At 39.0% G+C, this 20,623-nt stretch overlaps 1 protein-coding gene across 1 annotated transcript in view; it reads right to left on the bottom strand.

Annotated features, from left to right (window-relative positions):
• The window catches only part of LOC115026713 (inactive dipeptidyl peptidase 10), a 104,713-nt gene that overhangs the window by 23,525 nt on the left and 60,565 nt on the right, over positions 1-20,623 (bottom strand). Inside the window, exons 4-5 of the mRNA XM_029459641.1 lie at positions 15,424-15,518; positions 15,012-15,086 (exon numbers count right to left, since the gene is read on the bottom strand). Of these exons, the coding sequence (XP_029315501.1) occupies positions 15,012-15,086; positions 15,424-15,518 (170 nt within the window). The remainder of the gene's footprint in view (positions 1-15,011; positions 15,087-15,423; positions 15,519-20,623) is intronic.

Raw genomic sequence — 20,623 nt, forward strand, 5'->3', positions numbered from 1 at the left:
TTTGTTCTAATGTTGACCTCAACCGCCAAGAAAAACAGAGAAATGACATAATTATAAAGTAGCTTATCATCAGAATGGATATTCTTAACATAATGTTCTCATAATAATTCAAAAAGACAAAATGCATTCCATTCTGAGAGCATTTTGTAATTATGTTTTTGGCGCACAAGCTTTTCCTCAACCAGCTTTTACTTCAGTAAGTTATTTCCTCCGTTTCCCAGTTCCCCTTTTTCACACTTGTGCAGAATGATGTTCTCTGTTTTTAATTGGACAGTTAAAGCAATAACACAGCATGGTTTTCTATTTCAGAAGATGTGTGAACAAACCTTTACTGTTCCCAGTTGTTCAAACAACATAAAAGCTAACAGTGAGAATGCTGTGTTTTATACAGAGCACCTGACAAAGAACATGAGATGTGATTGCATTGCATTATGGTTCATCCTCGCTCCTTGAATCTGGCACTAAAAACTGACATTTGCCATAAAATAATTAATCTTTGAATCACATTTGTCGGATGTTCTGAAGAAATCTGAAACATAATTGAATGAAGATGTGAAAACTGATTTAAAAAAAGTCCATTTCAAATGTTTGCTCAGTTTTCACTACCTTCAATAACAGGCTGATGTAAGTATGGTCACATGTCTCAGCTAGGCAATCCATAGATTAGCATAATACAGGCTAATAAAAGCTACTCAGAAGTGTCATCATTTGTGAGCGGTATAGTGAGGGGAACTATATAGCTAGGTCCTCTTATGAAAATAAAAGAGGAAATTGCTTGGCATTTTGCCTGTAGGCCTATGTCCAAAGGTCAACACACATATGCATATAAATGGAGAGAGGAGAATGTCAGTGTTCCAGATATATAACAACCATGATTCCATATTTCTTTGACTTTGTTCTGTCCAAAAATATGATGCTGCAAAAGGAACAATAAAGACTGTTTTCTTTTTTGTGGATGTTGTCACTCCTGTTTACTTTCTTTTTCTTGTTTACTCTTGAGATGCATACGTATTTGCACACATTTGGTACTGAGATTTAACAGCTGTTAGGTGTCATGAACAAACACACATACTGTAAACTGTAAGGAGTCCAAACTGTGCCTGAAGCGTTCAATTCATTCAAGTATTCATAGTTTAAGCAACAAAATATGACCTCCCCCTATATTTTAATAATTTTAATTGATAATTTACCACAATTAAGTTTCTGTGCTAAAACTCTTACTAACACCTTAAGACAATAACATTGGAGCTGGTAAGAACCGGACATTGTTTCGCGTTATGGTTTATCCGAGATGATTCTTTTGCAATTACCTGTAAATCAGCGCATTCAAGCATGACATGAAACTGTATTGTGCCGTGCCACATGTTTACTCAACCATTGTTGAGCTTCCACTAATTTCCCCTGCGTGTGCGATGAAATGAGCAGAGCATATCCACTCACAAAGCTTTTGTTTTAGGATTCATTGAGATAATGGTTCCATACCTGAGTGTCTCTGCATGCTAATCAGCTGGAGCATTAGCATAACAATATTACAGTAAGCTCACCCCGCAGCGATATGATAAGTACTGTAGAGCCAACATCATTCCCCTCAGCAGAAGATCAATTGTGCACAGAATGGAGTCTGCTTGGTTGATCTACTCACCAACCAACCGTCACTCACAGTTTGGACTTCCCTCTTCACTACAGAAAAAAAGAATTCTCCCAGAAGGAAAAAATAAATTGTATTGTTACTTGACTGCGCTTCTTCTTCTCCTTCAAAAAGATGTCAACATCATTCAGCAGACGCCGCTCATAGGTGACAGCTCTGTGATTGGTCCTTGATAAGGCTGTCAGCGATGGCTGACACATGAGAGGGCCGGATGTTTAGAGATGTGGAGAGTAACAGACAGCAGAGGCCTGTTTGATTGTGGTGTGTGGCGTGTTCTCAGCACACCAGGGTTACAAAGGACTTGTGAATAATTCCAAGGGTTTGTTTAGTACAGCTTAAAATAGGTGCTGTCTGCCGCATTTCAATTTAAATACCACAACAAGACACTTAATTGGTGATTTTCACACATCTGAGGCGTCCTGATACTGAGAATAAACACACAGCAACTCCCTGCTGTAATATCAGGGACTCCAAAGTATTTATTCAAAATTAATTAAATTAAATTAAATTCTCCAAACCTGATGGAGTGCAGGTAATACCTTTTGAACAGCAGGAGTAAAACACTACTATTAAAAACAGAATAGGTTGACAATGTCATGTCTCAACCACACCTCTAATCATCAGTCAGGTTATTAAAACCTGGTCAACCTATCCTGCCCTTTCCCTCCCTCTCATCCATGTACACCCTCCCCTGTCCCTCCCCCTGCTCATCCCTATTCATATTCATTAGACTCTTTTCCTTATTCAACCCTGTGCATACCTCTCCCATCTCTTCTTCTCCAAGTACTCTCTTTTGTCTTACGTACTTAACTTAAGTTACGTATCAAACATACTTATTTTAACACAAACTACGGGCTTCTTCTAAACTAAACCAAGTTGTTTTGTTGCCTAAACTTAACCAAGTAGTAACGTGACATACTTCACTTACACCATTTATGTAATGTAGCATTAGCGACGTGTTGAAGTTAATCAGAATACACGTTAGGGTTTCTCACAGAGACACCGCCTCCCCCTCAGCCTTCATACATCCGTCTTGGACCGGCCTAAATGGATGACTTCCTCTTTCCCACTTGTATCAGCTTCCTCACATCCATTCACAAATCCTCAAGTCATATACTCCTCATTGACTCTGCACATTAACTTCATTAACATGCATTTCCTAATGAATAAAAACGGAAACTCTGATGCAGCTGTACGGAATCCTTTGACGCAGCAGTATAGTATGGCAGAGAGCGAGCATGATTATGATGAATTCATAAAGCAACTAGAGACAGTGGTACAGCAGCAGGCCATTACTCTCCGTAGATTCAGGCTGTCACTTTGATGATGAACACATCTGTTCTGTCCATCTCAGGAGGAGACAGCGCCTCTAAAACTCTGCTGTCTCAATCCTATCATGTACACAGAGCTCATTATCAAGCCTGCTTAGTTCAGCGACACTGAGATGTTCCCGCGGCCATCGAATTATAGAATGCAACAGCGGGGAAGACTCGTAGTGGGATTTGCAGCAAGCAATTTCACCGGTATTGGACACGGGAACAGCAATGTGTTTCTGGACTGATAAATGACACGTGTCACATTTTCTATTATAACTACTTCCGTGAAACATTAAAGTCTCGTGCAATTTCTTCTGCATAACAAAGACACAGCTGTCAGTCTCTTTTCTAACAGAAACCAAGGGCGAGTGTACAGAAAAAGGCTTGTGGGGCAAAGTACAACACCAACAACTCTGAACTTTTCTTTTACATATTGTATTATGCACTTGTTACTACCAATGCACAGTCAGCATGGACTTCTCCTCTAGAGAAGGCAGATGGAAGTGAGGGTGAATAATGGTGATTAATACAATGAGTTGTATCGAGATAATAGAAGGAATCAAATAGATGTCAAAATGATCCATTAAGTAGAAATGTTCCATCTTAATGTTGATTTTAAACCCTGGTAATTCCCTGTATAAGCATATTAATACATTAATCTACATTCATTTTAGGAATCAATAAAGAGGATTATCACACAATGTGTATTATTATCGTCATTACCATAAATTACTGATATATGATCAGTGCACTGCTTTAATGTATGTATTTGATATGTAGAGTATGTAAACTAATGCTTTCGTGTCTCGTGCAGTCAGGAGGGAGACAGAGAGCTGTGATTAACTATGTCTACGGTTTATGTCAGCGCCACGGATGCACTGTGGGACTGTGCAGAATCATTGGAAGCTGATTCTAAACTGTACAGATGCAAGAAGCACTAACATTTAGCTGCCGCAGGCTGAGTTTACAGAGATGTTGTTGAACTAATGTTTGTTAACACGGAAAATCACTCTCTTCATTAAAAAGTGCCTTTTCAGTGTTGCCCACCCGGCTCTCTACATACTGACGTTAAGCTCATAACATTTCTGCAGCCCTGTCTTCTAGACATTATGTACAGGGGAGTATTAATTCTGGACATAAGAAAAAATAAAATAAACAAATAAGGAGAATATTTTCTTTTTGAGAATGAAGTTGACATTTTAAGATAAAACTTTTGAAAATAAATCAAACGACTGGCGTTTGAGCATGAACTGAACGTTTGACTTTATTCTTGACATTTCGACTATTTTTAAAATACAAAATAAATATTTCTCCTAATTTATTTTCTGATCATTTTCTGATATCATTGCTGCTGGGATTAGATTCAGCAACATGTTTTTTTCAAGGGAAGGAAGTAAATGTTAAATGGACATAATTTATATCGCGCTTTGCGACCTCTCGCAGCGCTTTTACAACACAAGTCAGCAATCAACCATTCACACACACACATCCATACACGCAGAGGCTGCTGTACACGGTGCAAACCATAAAAATTCACACGCACTCACACAAATGGCTATGCTATCGGGAGCAATCCTTCCTCAGGATCCATCCCTCTATTTAAGTGCAGTGAGCATGTGGCATATGTGCATTTTGGTACAACTGTACATTTTCTTTTAATGATATCCATTTTATAACAAACACACAAGTCTTCTGATTAATAAAATGATACAATAGGTTAATGTTATGGCCGTCACTTTTAATCATTTGAACTGTGATTTTGAGCCCCTCTTATTTCATCAGCTCGGTATCGCTTTTGTTGCAAGATCAAGTTCTTAATGCTGGATTGTAATGCTGCATATGCCATACCTGCTTTTTAAATCCTTGTGTATTCTTTTCCTATATAGGGAGTAAAATGTTTTTGATTTGAATGTTGATTCTTAGCAGGAATTGTAAACGCAAGTGATGCAAAGATTTTAAAATGTTCAGGGATCTGATGGAGGATCCAAGAGGACATTATGTGACTCACACTCCTGCACCATCAAGCTTCACAACACAACCTGAGGCAAAACATTCCTGCACGTTCCTCATGTCGGTGCAATGACTGATAAATTGACAGCCTCTGGTTAGAACCTTATCAAAAGCTTTTGACAAGAACTTCAACGCTGTTGCATTCACAGTCCGCTTGAGGGTCCATTATGAAGGATTTAAATGCTGAACAGAACAGTATAAGAAGTCTTTCAGCTGTTTCTCTGTAATCACAACAACTCACTGTGTGATCTTTTAAAGAGCCTCTCTCCTTTACAGATGGTGCCTTAACTATGCTGCAATGTTAATGAGTTTTCCAGGATTGTGTGCACAACCTGCTTCTATCTTTAGATACACACCTTAGAGGCCACAGTCCCTTATCTCTGCAGCATGGTTGGATCACATACCTGAACTGCGATGAGATAAACACAAAGGACACAAAGAGTCATTGATAGGCTTGATGTAGGATTTTAGAATGGTGATTATTTAGTATAATATGTTGGAATACAGCATCAGTGCTGCAGTAAGCAATCTAAATATTAGAGTTTACTTTCTAAACGTTCTTAGACAATTCTAAGGTTTTTCCACCATAGTTTCTACCATACTCGTTGCTGCATCGCTATAGTCTGTCCCCCCATTCTGCCCCCTTAAGCTCTGGCTGGTTAATGTAAAACACGTCACTTCCACATGGACAAGTCGTCGCAGACACAACTCTAGTGTACTGAGAAATACAGCGAGCTTTCCCAGGCGCCAACAACTTCAATCAGCATTGTGTGAACTCATTTGGTAAGGTCTATATTTGTAAAAGTCTCGCAATCCAGCTTTTAGGTTGGGGTGTGTCATGTGTTTGCATCAAAGCACGGGTTAGGCATGATCTTAATACTGATGTATTTTCAGCATTCTTACCACGTTTCCAGCCATGTTTAAAGTCAGGACCCCTGAGAAAACTGAATTTCAGTGACCCCACAGGATGATTTGTCACTTTGATGATTCTCTGACTTGTAACTGTCAGGTCATGTGTCCAATATAGTTAACTGTGTCTGAAAGCTGTCGTGCCTCAAAGAGCTGCTAGCATGGCTGTGGACTATTTGTCTTGTTTTTTTGGTTTGTAGCTGAGCTTATTTTCAGCAGCTGTAACTTCACTAAGTGAACATTTATTGTAAGAAAGCTGTCTAGTGCTAAATAAAGTGCCTTTCTTAATTTCAAGCTTAAGAGCTCACAAGAACTGAAGCTTTATGGTGTGATTGTAAGGGTTGTCTTCTCAACATTATAAGCCATTAGAGGTAGAGTTTAAACTACCTTCAATTTGAGATCTAAATGGGACAAAAGCATTCCTCTGAATAATTGTTTAAGGGGCCTGCTTGTTGAACAGTATACTTTCTTTCAGTGAAATGATTTAAATCACAAACAAGGCACAAGATACTGAAAGTCATAAGTACGTGTATGATTTGTACAGAGTAATGTGGCTTTATTATACTTCTTATTTAAAGCTACTGCTTTATCATACTCACTCGCTATAGATGTAGCAACAATATTAGTTTGTATTGTACATTTAGAAATGTAGGAATTGGCTCCCAAGGAAATGCCTCTTCTAAATGTTGCTGCATATTATTCATTGCAGTCATTTGAATTGTATCTGCCTGAAAAACAACAATGGAAAAAGCTGAAAAAGTGAAAATGTAAAATGCTGTGAATCAGCAGTTTATCACCGTGTCTGAGTGCATTCCCTCAACACACAAACAATCCTCCATCCCATCGTCAACACTGTGGAAACACCATGTTAAATGGTGAAGCAAAGCTGAAGTGGCTGGGCCACAACACAAAGCTCACTGTTTGTTTTTCTGGTATTGCCATTTTAGAGTAAGACGTGCTGGGACTGTTGGGGGCTCAGAGTGCTGATCCTAAAATAGGCCACCATCAACGTGTGATTATTTTGCTTATTTTTTTGGCAACCAAGAAATCACAATAGAGGATGGGCATTAATATAATTGTCACAGCAAGGCTAAAGATAAAAGGCAAACAACAGTTTGACTTGTTACTTTGATTTTATTAGATTAGCTTTGTTAATAAAGCTCTTCTTTTGTTAAAACATCATCTGGCGTTCTGCATTTGGTCGTAACAGACAGAGGAGGCTGGTATACATTGCGATGATCCACGCTGAGGTCAAGGCGGGCTTCAGTGTGTGTGAGCATCTAGACTGAAGCATCTGTCAAAAAACGTATTTTGCAGTCTGCCCAAGATGCCACTAAAACTTATCGTTTAATCCTCATCCTCAAAGTCTTCTCCTTTGTAAAAGTGAAACATACTACATACAACTAACTCTTTGCCTAAGAATATTTTTCTATATGTGAACGAGGTTAGATTGAAATTACTTTTATTTATATTTTTGTATTACTGCAGTTAACTAGCCTTCAACACAAGAACAGTGATGTATATTAAAGACATTTGTCTGGGACATGTCTTGTCTGGTAGCATTATCACTTTTACTAAGTTATATTAGAACTATATAAGTTATAATATTATAGAGTCATTCTTTCAGCCAGCAGAATCAATGTGTGTTGGCTGGAAACGAGAGACCTGCATTTTGAAGACTTTGAGTGCTAAACCTGCAAACAACATTGTAAACTGCATAATTGCTGTGCTTGAAGCTTGTCAGGCCTAGCTAGTATAACTTAGCAGAGGGTAAATTGACATAATGTATATGCACATAGCCTATGTGCATATATGATAATGTCTAGTATGTGCCAGACTTGGTTAGGAACCATAGGGGACAGCAGGGGGTGATGAGGACCCTGCCAATGTACAGATTCTCAAAGTACATCTAGGATGGCTGAATTAAATGTCTGTTGTCTAGCAGACACTTGGCTTTACCTGCTCGGAGCCAAGAGTGGCAGCCAACCACATCCTAGACACTCGGGTGCAGTGAAGCAGTTACTGTCTTTCTGTTGCCAGCTTGACTCATAAACCAGCTGAACCTCACCCATGAGACGTGGCTGGCTTGAGGCGCTAGTTTAAGACCCTAGTGCTAGCAGCCTGGGAGTGCAGCTGTTAGTCACAACAGGGAGGGTAAAAGCTGAAGGAAACAATGGCGGGAGTAGTTACAGTTGTGCAGTTGTTACGGTTATGAAGTTGGCAGAATAAATACTGAGGCGTTCCAACCTTATCTACCTGTGCAATTTTAGCCATTTCTTGAATGTTGTTTAATTGCAAGTAGTGAAAGAGCGCAAATACACCAGAGTAGACATACTTTAGGTTTTGATGTAATATACTATATAAAACCCCTCATTCATAACAGTATTATTATCAATATTTTCATGTCAGTCAAAGTTACAACCATTGGAGTAATCGTTTTGGGGCTAAAAGCTCTGACTGATTAGCCTTTTTGTGCCGGGGGGGGGGGGGGTTATCAGTGAGATCCCTATGAGTGAAGCATTGTATGCAGCTAAGTGTGATTGCTAATGCATTAGCACAATGTTTACCAGAGTCAATCTGGTGTTAGCCTGTGTTAGCCTGTAACTGTGTTAATCTGGAGGTGACGAGTGATGCTGCTGTCAATATTAGGCACACTGTGGATTATAATGTCAGAGCGTGTAATGGGATTGGATATTTAAAAGGTTGTGTCTGCGATTTTAATCCAACACACATTTTGACAAATTCAACCATTATCTCCTCACAGTAAGCGAGCCGTGCGTTCTGTGTGTGCGCTGAAAAAACATCGGGTGCTCATACACAGCCCTGGCTCTGTAAATGGGAAACAAACAAGTGGATCGGACAGATCCTCTAGGGCTGTACCCAATGTTATTATTTTTACATTTGGCTTCTATTGAAATTTTCAAATGAAGCTTTGATTGTCTGTTGATAAAGGATCATTTGTGTGTGTGACTATTTCACGCTATGTTTCTGTAGGACTGCGTGTCCATATAGCATTTCTTTCTGGCAGAAAAGCGCTGGCAGGGCTCTGGGGAGGGCAGTGCTTTAATGAAAAGGTCAGAGATTTTCAAATAGAAGCACTTACAGCGGCCGCTGAAAAACGTTGAAGCCCCTCTGAAATAAAACAAATGACAACTATATGCAACTATATACTCAGCAAGTTATTACAAATACAAAATTAAAATGTCAACATTATGAATGAAGCTTCCCAGCCTCGACGTATTTAGTCATGAGCCACACAACACTATCCTAGCAGGGGAAAGGCCATTGTTGTATAAAGAGAAAGGGAAGGGGGAGAAAGAGGGACGGGAATCTGGAGGGGGATTCATCTGGGTGTTGAGTTCAAATATTAACAACCTTTCTCCAGAATCGCTGACTCCACCTTTATGCATCCATATGAAATTAATCAAATAAAAAAAGACCAAAAAAAATAAAAGTGGGAAAATTGGGGGCTCAATGTAAAATAATAATAATAATAATAATAATAATAATAATAATAATAATAATAATAATAATTGAATTAACTATACATATTGCATTATGACATACATATGTTATTCATTTATTGCATCTATATACATTAAAACAACCAATTAATGTAGACAATATTTTCATATGCTCTTCTCATACTATTGGTACTATAGATAGATACCTTTTAATACTTTGTGTGTTATCTTGTGCTTAATGAAAATATAAAAAGGAGAAGTGACGAACATTTGTCATAATGTTGCCGTGAGGTTGGATCACCTTGAACAGGTGTTATTGTGTTCTTCCCCTGTGCCATCAGTCGTTGTGATTTGTGTGACATGCACACTCTTCTTGCTTTTGACCCTGCTGTAGTGTGCTTCATTGAAAACATCAAGCTGATAATATGTGTCCATGTGCTTCAATAACCTTTGATAACAGGCTATAAAGACTCCTTGCCACCAAAACAGGCAAGAGGAGGTCGTGAAGGAGAGTCGACCCCCTGCAGACCACCAACCATAGACTGTACATGCGCCACAAGTTTAGCATTTTGGCCTTCACCATCTTGTTTTTTTCAACCAGAAGTGACCATATTTTAGCTTTAGGTTTAGGGTGTAGCTGTGGAGCAGCGAGGCCTAGCCAGGCAGGTACCTTTAGCATGACAAACGCTAAGGTACCAGCTAATGCTAGCTTGGATAAAAATGTGCTTTTGGCTAGTGAAAAACAGGCTTGTTTGTAATTTACATACGGGACAAAATGGACAGTTGACTTCTTATAGTGTCTTTTAATACAACAAGCTAAACTAACAAGCCAGGTAAGCTGAGCGTGGACATTCTTTGCCTAGAATATTTTTCTATATGTGAATATGTGAATAGTGCTAAACCTGCAAACAACATTGTAAACTGCATAATTGCTGTGCTTGAAGCTTGTCAGGCCTAGCTAGTATAACTTAGCAGAGGGTAAATTGACATAATGTATATGCACATAGCCTATGTGCATATATGATAATGTCTAGTATGTGCCAGACTTGGTTAGGAACCATAGGGGACAGCAGGGGGTGATGAGGACCCTGCCAATGTACAGATTCTCAAAGTACATCTAGGATGGCTGAATTAAATGTCTGTTGTCTAGCAGACACTTGGCTTTACCTGCTCGGAGCCAAGAGTGGCAGCCAACCACATCCTAGACACTCGGGTGCAGTGAAGCAGTTACTGTCTTTCTGTTGCCAGCTTGACTCATAAACCAGCTGAACCTCACCCATGAGACGTGGCTGGCTTGAGGCGCTAGTTTAAGACCCTAGTGCTAGCAGCCTGGGAGTGCAGCTGTTAGTCACAACAGGGAGGGTAAAAGCTGAAGGAAACAATGGCGGGAGTAGTTACAGTTGTGCAGTTGTTACGGTTATGAAGTTGGCAGAATAAATACTGAGGCGTTCCAACCTTATCTACCTGTGCAATTTTAGCCATTTCTTGAATGTTGTTTAATTGCAAGTTTGGTATTAGTGAAAGAGCGCAAATACACCAGAGTAGACATACTTTAGGTTTTGATGTAATATACTATATAAAACCCCTCATTCATAACAGTATTATTATCAATATTTTCATGTCAGTCAAAGTTACAACCATTGGAGTAATCGTTTTGGGGCTAAAAGCTCTGACTGATTAGCCTTTTTGTGCCGGGGGGGGGGGGGGGGTTATCAGTGAGATCCCTATAAGTGAAGCATTGTATGCAGCTAAGTGTGATTGCTAATGCATTAGCACAATGTTTACCAGAGTCAATCTGGTGTTAGCCTGTGTTAGCCTGTAACTGTGTTAATCTGGAGGTGACGAGTGATGCTGCTGTCAATATTAGGCACACTGTGGATTATAATGTCAGAGCGTGTAATGGGATTGGATATTTAAAAGGTTGTGTCTGCGATTTTAATCCAACACACATTTTGACAAATTCAACCATTATCTCCTCACAGTAAGCGAGCCGTGCGTTCTGTGTGTGCGCTGAAAAACATCGGGTGCTCATACACAGCCCTGGCTCTGTAAATGGGAAACAAACAAGTGGATCGGACAGATCCTCTAGGGCTGTACCCAATGTTATTATTTTTACATTTGGCTTCTATTGAAATTTTCAAATGAAGCTTTGATTGTCTGTTGATAAAGGATCATTTGTGTGTGTGACTATTTCACGCTATGTTTCTGTAGGACTGCGTGTCCATATAGCATTTCTTTCTGGCAGAAAAGCGCTGGCAGGGCTCTGGGGAGGGCAGTGCTTTAATGAAAAGGTCAGAGATTTTCAAATAGAAGCACTTACAGCGGCCGCTGAAAAACGTTGAAGCCCCTCTGAAATAAAACAAATGACAACTATATGCAACTATATACTCAGCAAGTTATTACAAATACAAAATTAAAATGTCAACATTATGAATGAAGCTTCCCAGCCTCGACGTATTTAGTCATGAGCCACACAACACTATCCTAGCAGGGGAAAGGCCATTGTTGTATAAAGAGAAAGGGAAGGGGGAGAAAGAGGGACGGGAATCTGGAGGGGGATTCATCTGGGTGTTGAGTTCAAATATTAACAACCTTTCTCCAGAATCGCTGACTCCACCTTTATGCATCCATATGAAATTAATCAAATAAAAAAAGACAAAAAAAATAAAAGTGGGAAAATTGGGGGCTCAATGTAAAATAATAATAATAATAATAATAATAATAATAATAATAATAATAATAATAATAATAATAATAATAATAATAATAATAATAATAATAATTGAATTAACTATACATATTGCATTATGAAATACAATTGTTATTCATTTATTGCATCTATATACATTAAAACAACCAATTAATGTAGACAATATTTTCATATGCTCTTCTCATACTATTGGTACTATAGATAGATACCTTTTAATACTTTGTGTGTTATCTTGTGCTTAATGAAAATATAAAAAGGAGAAGTGACGAACATTTGTCATAATGTTGCCGTGAGGTTGGATCACCTTGAACAGGTGTTATTGTGTTCTTCCCCTGTGCCATCAGTCGTTGTGATTTGTGTGACATGCACACTCTTCTTGCTTTTGACCCTGCTGTAGTGTGCTTCATTGAAAGCATCAAGCTGATAATATGTGTCCATGTGCTTCAATAACCTTTGATAACAGGCTATAAAGACTCCTTGCCACCAAAACAGGCAAGAGGAGGTCGTGAAGGAGAGTCGACCCCTGCAGACCACCAACCATAGACTGTACATGCGCCACAAGTTTAGCATTTTGGCCTTCACCATCTTGTTTTTTTCAACCAGAAGTGACCATATTTTAGCTTTAGGTTTAGGGTGTAGCTGTGGAGCAGCGAGGCCTAGCCAGGCAGGTACCTTTAGCATGACAAACGCTAAGGTACCAGCTAATGCTAGCTTGGATAAAAATGTGCTTTTGGCTAGTGAAAAACAGGCTTGTTTGTAATTTACATACAGGACAAAATGGACAGTTGACTTCTTATAGTGTCTTTTAATACAACAAGCTAAACTAACAAGCCAGGTAAGCTGAGCGTGGACATCCATACCTGCTCACACAAATAAAATACTAGAACTTCACTCATTGAAAAAAAACTGGACCACAGACTTCTTCAATCAATTATAAATGTATTTGTCACATGAAAGATACAGCTCCAGTGAAACGCAATTACATCTAGTTTTTCCTGCTAGTCCTCTGTCCTGTCGGATCGGTATATAAAAGAGTAGTGCTGTCCAAGCATTATTCAAGGACTTGGCTGCGGGTAAGACAATTTTTGGGGACCGACAAACAGAGCTGCTGGTCGCATCTAAAAAGGATTTGGTTATATGGTTATAGATGTGCCTGATGTTGAATCTTTTAATGGTTTTAAATGTTCTGAAAACACGGACACATGAAGTTATGAACACTCAGCTTTCTTTTTCCCTCTATACTGATCACATCTGCACTTTGACTGTCTCAAGTCTTTGTCATCATCATACACACATTAGAATTAAGTATCTTAACGCAACATGACCAAACAAACAGGGTTTTGAAGCAGAGACCGACATCTACATGTGTTTCTCTCGACCTAATTAATGAAACAAGATTTTTCGTTCATGACATTAACGTAATGAGGCTGATGCAGGAACACCACAACAGCAAGGTTACCTTCATGTAAGTGCATGTAAACACGTTGTTATTTGCAGTGGTTATAAAGGAAATTAAATCTAGCTACAGGTGCAGAGGTGAATGTAAAGTAAACAAATGGAGACAATCAAGGAAAAGTTACTTCTTTATAAGAATATTTCCAGTTGAAAGCAGACAAATGTGGTCTTAATAAAACAACGAGCTCTCTTTTTCCACTTCTTAGTACCTTTATGTCTGTTTATTTCTGAGAGGACTTTGTGTAACACATATATATATATATATATATATATATATATATATATATATATATATATACATATATATTTATATATATATATAGAAATAAACCTATTTGAGTGGACTTTCATAAAGGCATGTGCAGTCAACAGAACATAGCAATCAAAACAACTTGCATTACCACAGCACTGTGTATTATCTGCCTTGTATCTTTTATATTCACATACAATATAAAGGTGAAGGTATGAAGACACCAGACTTGGATTTTGCTTGACAAGCATGTCTAACAACAAGTGAAGCTAGTACAGTTAGTAGAGCTGAAGACTGATGAATGTTTCATGAGCAGAAATGACCAACAAAGCATAGTCACAGTCAGTGTATCAGGGTCTTGCAGTTGATGGTATAGCCTCAAGCAGCTGCCACACTGGTGAGCATGACTTTATGCTTGTGCAGTAGCCTATAAAGTAGATGCATTATTACTGAATATCTGCAGGCTAATATTTTATTTAAAATATTTTAAAGAATAGATAACATATCAAACCTTAGCATTCAATGTATTCTTTTCAACAGATACCACTGAGAAGTATGAATAGCAGCAATTATACGGGGTATGGTGGTGGAAATACATCACCCCATGTATACCTTCATCACCATGAACACACTCTAGTTTATTTCAACTCACGTACACCGTCCTGCTGCCGTAAACACTTGCTAATGCACCAATATAATATAAGGCAAATTAAAATGATGAACATTTGTTAAATATGTTTTCTACAGTACAATATATAAGTGAGCTCCCACGCTTTTACTCTTAACTGTACCTTGCCATTATTATTTTATCCAACGGTAAATATTTAAAACCTCGCAGCTGGGCAGTCTGAGGGGCCGCGATACGGTTGAGTATGTCCAGTAAACTCACGTCTCATACTCAGAAATTCTTGTTAATATAGTAAACATCCGGGCATTTCTCGTGTCCACAAAATCCACATGCTATGCAGTGTGAATTCACTACACACTCAATTTTCTGTCATAATTAGTATGACTAGTATGTAGTATAATATGCCTTTCCGAAGACAGCCAACGTCTTCTCATATTTCTAAAGCTTGTACCCTCGTGCTGGATCAATGTTGGCTCTCACTGACTGTGAATAGATAGATAAGATATCTGCATGTTGGTCACATCTCCATGTTAGTTCATGAACTGTAAACCTCCAGTATTAACAGCCCCAAGCCAAACACCAGTGTCAGAATATGAAAGCAGAATACTAAAAGGTTCTCACCTGCTTGACATCATATCCCAAAAGAACAAAGTTCAGATCTGGAGAAACTGCAAACTTTGAGGCCTTAAAAGTTGCCTGTGAAAAGAATAAGAGGTTTTTTTTCTTAGTTTTTTACAACAACCACATTTTTTTATTTAACTTTATAAATGTAACAATATTCAGAGATACACTTGCAAAACAATCATATTCTAAATGCAACCCCAAAAGCGTTCTCACAATAGAGACCAGTGTAAAAAGTTACAGTGAAATTTAAATCGACCTGAGCCGGGTCAGAATACCTGCCGGGGCCAAAGGGATTGAAAGTTGTTTGTTACTTTGTACAGCTTTATGGACCCCAGTGGAATGAGTGAAATGAGCTAAAGGCTCTGGAAACATTTCTCACGTTGTAATAAAGACCGTAGCAAGCACTTACAAATGTTGTGTTTTTCAGCAGGAGTTCTGTCTCGTTGCTGTGAGTGTTGACTTTCATAATGTCTCCATCCCAACTCCGAAAGATGATCTCCTCATCTAAAAGAGAAACAGGCATGAGGCAAAGTACTGCACGTCATTTTATTTTATTTATTTATAATTTTTTACTAAAGGGTGTGAGTAATTAAATCTGCTAACTTGGTGACAGAGGTACTTGTTTCAGGCCATGAAACATGAAACAATTGGCCAGAGGTAGACAGCATTCTAAATGTGAGATTTTATTGTTATGTGATTATTGTTTTGAGAAATATGGAAGCTTTAGAGACTTCATTTTAGATCCCAGACTACATTAGTAAAAAGTCATGTTTGTGGATGTCAGAGCATGTTTAATATTGGCCTTGTCGTTTTTCCTCTTAGACATTTCTAAAGCAACTAAATATAATTCAGTTGGCTGGGAAAATGAGATTTGTTGACAAGAGAGGTCACAGTAAGGTGTGTCTACATAAAAAGCAGTCTTGACTGCAGTCACCTGTTCACAATAGTACACTTGTTGCCCTGGTAACCACAGCCTCAATGAATTTTCTGTCATGTGGTGCTCAAAGTTTGAATTATTTAAGTGGCCACTTCATATGATTTGCATATAACTGAAAACTACCATTGCGAGCATCTGGAGCTCCATGTGAGACAGAAGTCAGAATAAATAATGATGTGTTTTAACTTAGCAGATATTTTATGTCAACTCTATACATCACATGTATACATTTAGATTTAAGAGTGTGCTTTAGACTAACTGTGGTTTAAAAGTTCAGCAGTGAGCAGTGTTCAAATTCAAATAATTTTAACTGGGAGTGCAGCATCCGGATTAAACAACCAAATATTGCACAATTCCCAATGTCAGTAAGTTAGTAAATATTATTTCTAGAGCACATTTAAACACAGCTTATGCTGTAGTGCTGTACAAATAAGACAATTCAAACACAAAGTTAAAAGTAGATGGACAACATACCAAAGACAACAATGAACAGCACTGTACAAATACAGAATTATAAACTTGATAGCAGTTTGAAGGATTAGTGGGCCAAACAGGCCAGGGAATTAAAATGTTCCTTAGCCTGGATTTCAGAACAGAGATGGAGGGAGCACATCTGATATCATCACAGTTGTGGAGCAGCCACTGCAAAGGCTCTGTCATATTTTAGTGTTAGAAGTGATCATGGGAGAGAGATTTGTCGTCAGATCTAAATGACCTGGGGGCTGAGAGCCAGTTAATAAAGTCTGAGATATAAAATGGGGCCTCGTCATTAAGAGCCTTGAAAGTGATCAGCAAGGTCTTAAATTGAATTCTAAAGTGAACAGGGAGCCAATGAAAAGAGAGAGGCACTGAGGTGGTGTGTTTCACTTGTTTGTACCAGGAAATAATAGGCCAGCTGCATTTTGGAACATCTCTTGGCCAGTTAATGAAGAAAGGCATATCGGGAATTGCAATAGTCCAGTCAATTTTTAACAACAGAACTGATTTGTTTGTCAAGACAGATCTCAGCATCAAATTTAGCGTTGCATATTCTCTGAGGTGAGGGGGCCTAGCTTACTGGCAAGATAGCTTCTGGACTTAGAGGGACGACAAATATTTATTTCAGTTTTGTTCCTGTTTAACTGAAGGAAATTATTTGCCATGCAGACTTTAATGTCCTTGAGACAGCCCAGGAGAGGCTGTTGGGAGTGTGGGACTGATATCATCCAGCCTGACACTATGCTGATATTGGACATTTCATGTCACACTCTCAATGACAAAATATTTGAATAGTTATTAAGCAATTTTGTACAGACATTGTTCATGACATGGTTCTCAGATGATGGATCCTACTTTGGTGATCCCCTGACTCCACTGAAGCGCCATTAGCAGGTTGACATTTGTGGTTTTTGAGCCTTGACATTTGGTACACACATTCATGTCTCCTTCAGGACGAAGTGCAATCCCTTTGATGATACTTTAACTTTTCATCCAGTGCCATCATTGGGTCAAATGTTAACACTCATACATCAATATGTTAGTATTGGTATTGTTAGCATGCTGAAACTAACTAACTAAATATATATACTATGGATATTTATTCCATGCTAAAGAGTGTGGTCATGGCACAGATGAGTGTAAGAAACAAAAACTTTGGACTCATTTTCAGTTTGTGAGAGAACGCAAACTCTGCTGCTCAACCCCACCAAGGAGAACATTACTTTCTGACAGTGTTTGCATTGGATTTACCACTACAGAATCACCATCATGAAGATGATTTTTCAGGATATTGGGCTTCATTGGTCCCTCCCATAAGTCACTCCATAGGAAAACAACAGCTCATGTTGAGCAAAAGGAATTCCTCTGTTGATCATAACCTACATTAAAGATGCTTGGGAGGGGTTTAAAAGGTCCCAAATTACTCCGAAAACAATATGCAAGAAAAAGCGATTAGCATGATAGATGCACAGTGATGTCCCTGAGGAGTGTTTGACAAGAGAGAAGAAAACAACAACCACAATAAAGACAACAACCTCATTTAGGAGTCTAAGACAACTCGGCTCAATGTGACTGCACTGGAAACAATGACAGGATTGCCTGCAATAACTCCAGTATAATCAAAAACCAACAATGTAGTCCAGGGAGGCCTGAATTCCATTATTATATTTGACAGGTCTAAATCATTTTAAGGTCCCCATCTCGTGTTAATGTCAATGAATAAGCTCTGAGGCATCAATTTCAGAGTGATATAGACTAGCAAACACTCAAAACACCTTTGAGTATAATAACAGGAAAATAAATGCAGACAGATTGCCAGGCAAATAAATCCTCAAAAGGACTCATGTCATTTAGAAACTGTACCCATAATGAAACGAACCACAGTCCTTTATGCATATTTTATATACAGTGCATGTATCAAATCAATGGTTATATAAAACATTTTACAGCAAAAGTAATTGGAAAATGGGACTACTGTCCTCCTGAGCTGACAACAGTTCCATCTATAAAGCCTCAGAGGATAAAGGTGACATGCAATCTCAGATGTGATTAAAAGTGTCCCAGCTCTCTGTTGCCACTGTTTTGTGAGGAAATCTCCCATTAGACCACTGTTGATGCTGTTACCAAACTAATAAATTACACATCTCTAGCCCTTAAACCTAATATTGTTGTGTGAAGAAGGGCAGGGCCATAAACCCTGATGATGATGTCATTAGGGTCATCTCAGTTGAAAATAAATCAGGAAAGCCTGTGATTCAAGCTAGGGCCATGGGGTTTAAAAGTCAAGGGCATTTACCACACAGTGAGAGGCTAATTAAAGGATGCTACTGAGTTGCATTTTGGGAATTGTAGGATCCATTGTTTTTGGAGCTTCACCAACACTATGGACTATGACTCTTGCAAGTCTCCCAACCTTATGAACGTGCAATGGTAAATTGTTGATGTGGCCCTTTAATATCTTATACATTCTCAATTATATTATATCATAAGGCAAGTCGATTAGTTTGTGTGCAATAGAGTTATGCGCTCATTACATAAAAAAATATATTTTGTTCAGATGAGTCCATAATACCATAACTGCAGAGGCCGTCCTCTAAAAACAAGAATATCTGTTGATTCAGCAAATGCCCCTAAGCAACATTGAAATTAAAGTGACAAATTTAAAATCATCTAATAAAGTTGTAATGGGAAACATCAGCGGTTGCATACTTACACCTCCAGTTAGGGGTGGGCAATACTGCTAAATTTGGTATCGATCCGATTGGGTGGTTGTACCGTGATTTTCTTTGTTCTCTCCTCTCCTTTCCTCTGCTCTGTAGGTGTGTGCGCATATGGGGGGTGCGTTTGTGTGTGGGGAGAGGCAGGGGCAGAGTGATAATGATGAGCGTGAAGTGAGCGAGTGGAGCGGTGTTAATACTTACTTAATTTACAGTGCACATGCAAAAGCATGATGATTTAACAGGAGTTGTGTACTGAACGTAAAGAAGAGAAACTGAAACTTAAGTATCGATCTTATCATGCAAGTATTGATCGATACCGATACCAACGTTGGTATCGATACATCGATCCGCCCACCCCTACCTCTAGTAGGCATGAAGCAACATTCCTTTGGAGTTGTGTTTATGTCCATCTGATGAATGTAAGTCCAATACTCTCTCTCTTTTCGCTCTGTGTTTAGTTCCCACCAACTAAGGGAAATATCTAGTTCTTCAGCTGCTCAAGGCTCCACTATGTTCACCAGCTAGTCGCTAACTGTATCTGTCTGCTGTTTGGTGCTGACCAGGTAGTGTACAGTGAGCCTCTGATTGACAACAACACTGATTAGTGGAGCTTTAGGTGCAATTTTTTTTTTATTCTAGATAATTTCTACAATGTACTTTTAAAAGTACAAAACAAAAGTAAGAAGTTATAATACAGTAAGTACTTGTAAGTAGACAGCGGCCCCACCAGTACTGTACATCAGTAACCGTTCAGGCAGAGAGTAGCACAGGAGACGGCGAGAGGCTTTCAAATCGAAATGATAATATATTCAGATGAAGTTCTGTGAGAAGTTGACGAAGGAAAAGCTGCTAAATTCAGAAAGAGACCACAGTAACTGTAGAAAGCGCTGTGTTGTGTTAGAGTGGTGTTAGTGTAAAGAATGTTAGTGTCGCCATAATGCTTTTCCCTTCTCTCTATTTCACAATGAAATGAAACACAACGGTGTCCGATGAGAAGAGGGTTAAATAGCTGGATAGAATTAAAATAATACTGTAACACGTGCTCTTTGGTGGATTATGTGTTTGCCAACTTAAAAGAGATACTATGGTTGAGGCAGAGCTGGAAGCTGATGGGGGATCATCGTCAATTTCCCTGATGGAAGTCACTGAGGTAGTCAAACAACTCCACAGTGGCAAAGCCGCAGGGGTTGATGAGATCCGTCCAGAAATGCTGAAGGCTTTGGGTGTTGAGGGGCTGTCTTGGTTGACACGCCTCGTCAACATTGCGTGGAAGTCTGGGACAGTGCCTAGGGGTTGGCAGACCGGGGTGGTGGTTCCCCTATTTAAAAAGGGGGACCAGAGAGTGTGTGCCAACTACAGGGGTATCACACTTCTCAGCCTCCCTGGTAAAGTCTACTCCAAGGTACTGGAAAGGAGGGTTCGGCCGGTAGTCGAACCTCTGATTGAAGAGGAACAATGCGGATTCCGTCCTGGTC

This window comes from Cottoperca gobio, chromosome 21 (genome assembly GCF_900634415.1).
Source record: "Cottoperca gobio chromosome 21, fCotGob3.1, whole genome shotgun sequence".
NCBI classification, from domain to species: Eukaryota; Metazoa; Chordata; class Actinopteri; order Perciformes; family Bovichtidae; genus Cottoperca; species Cottoperca gobio.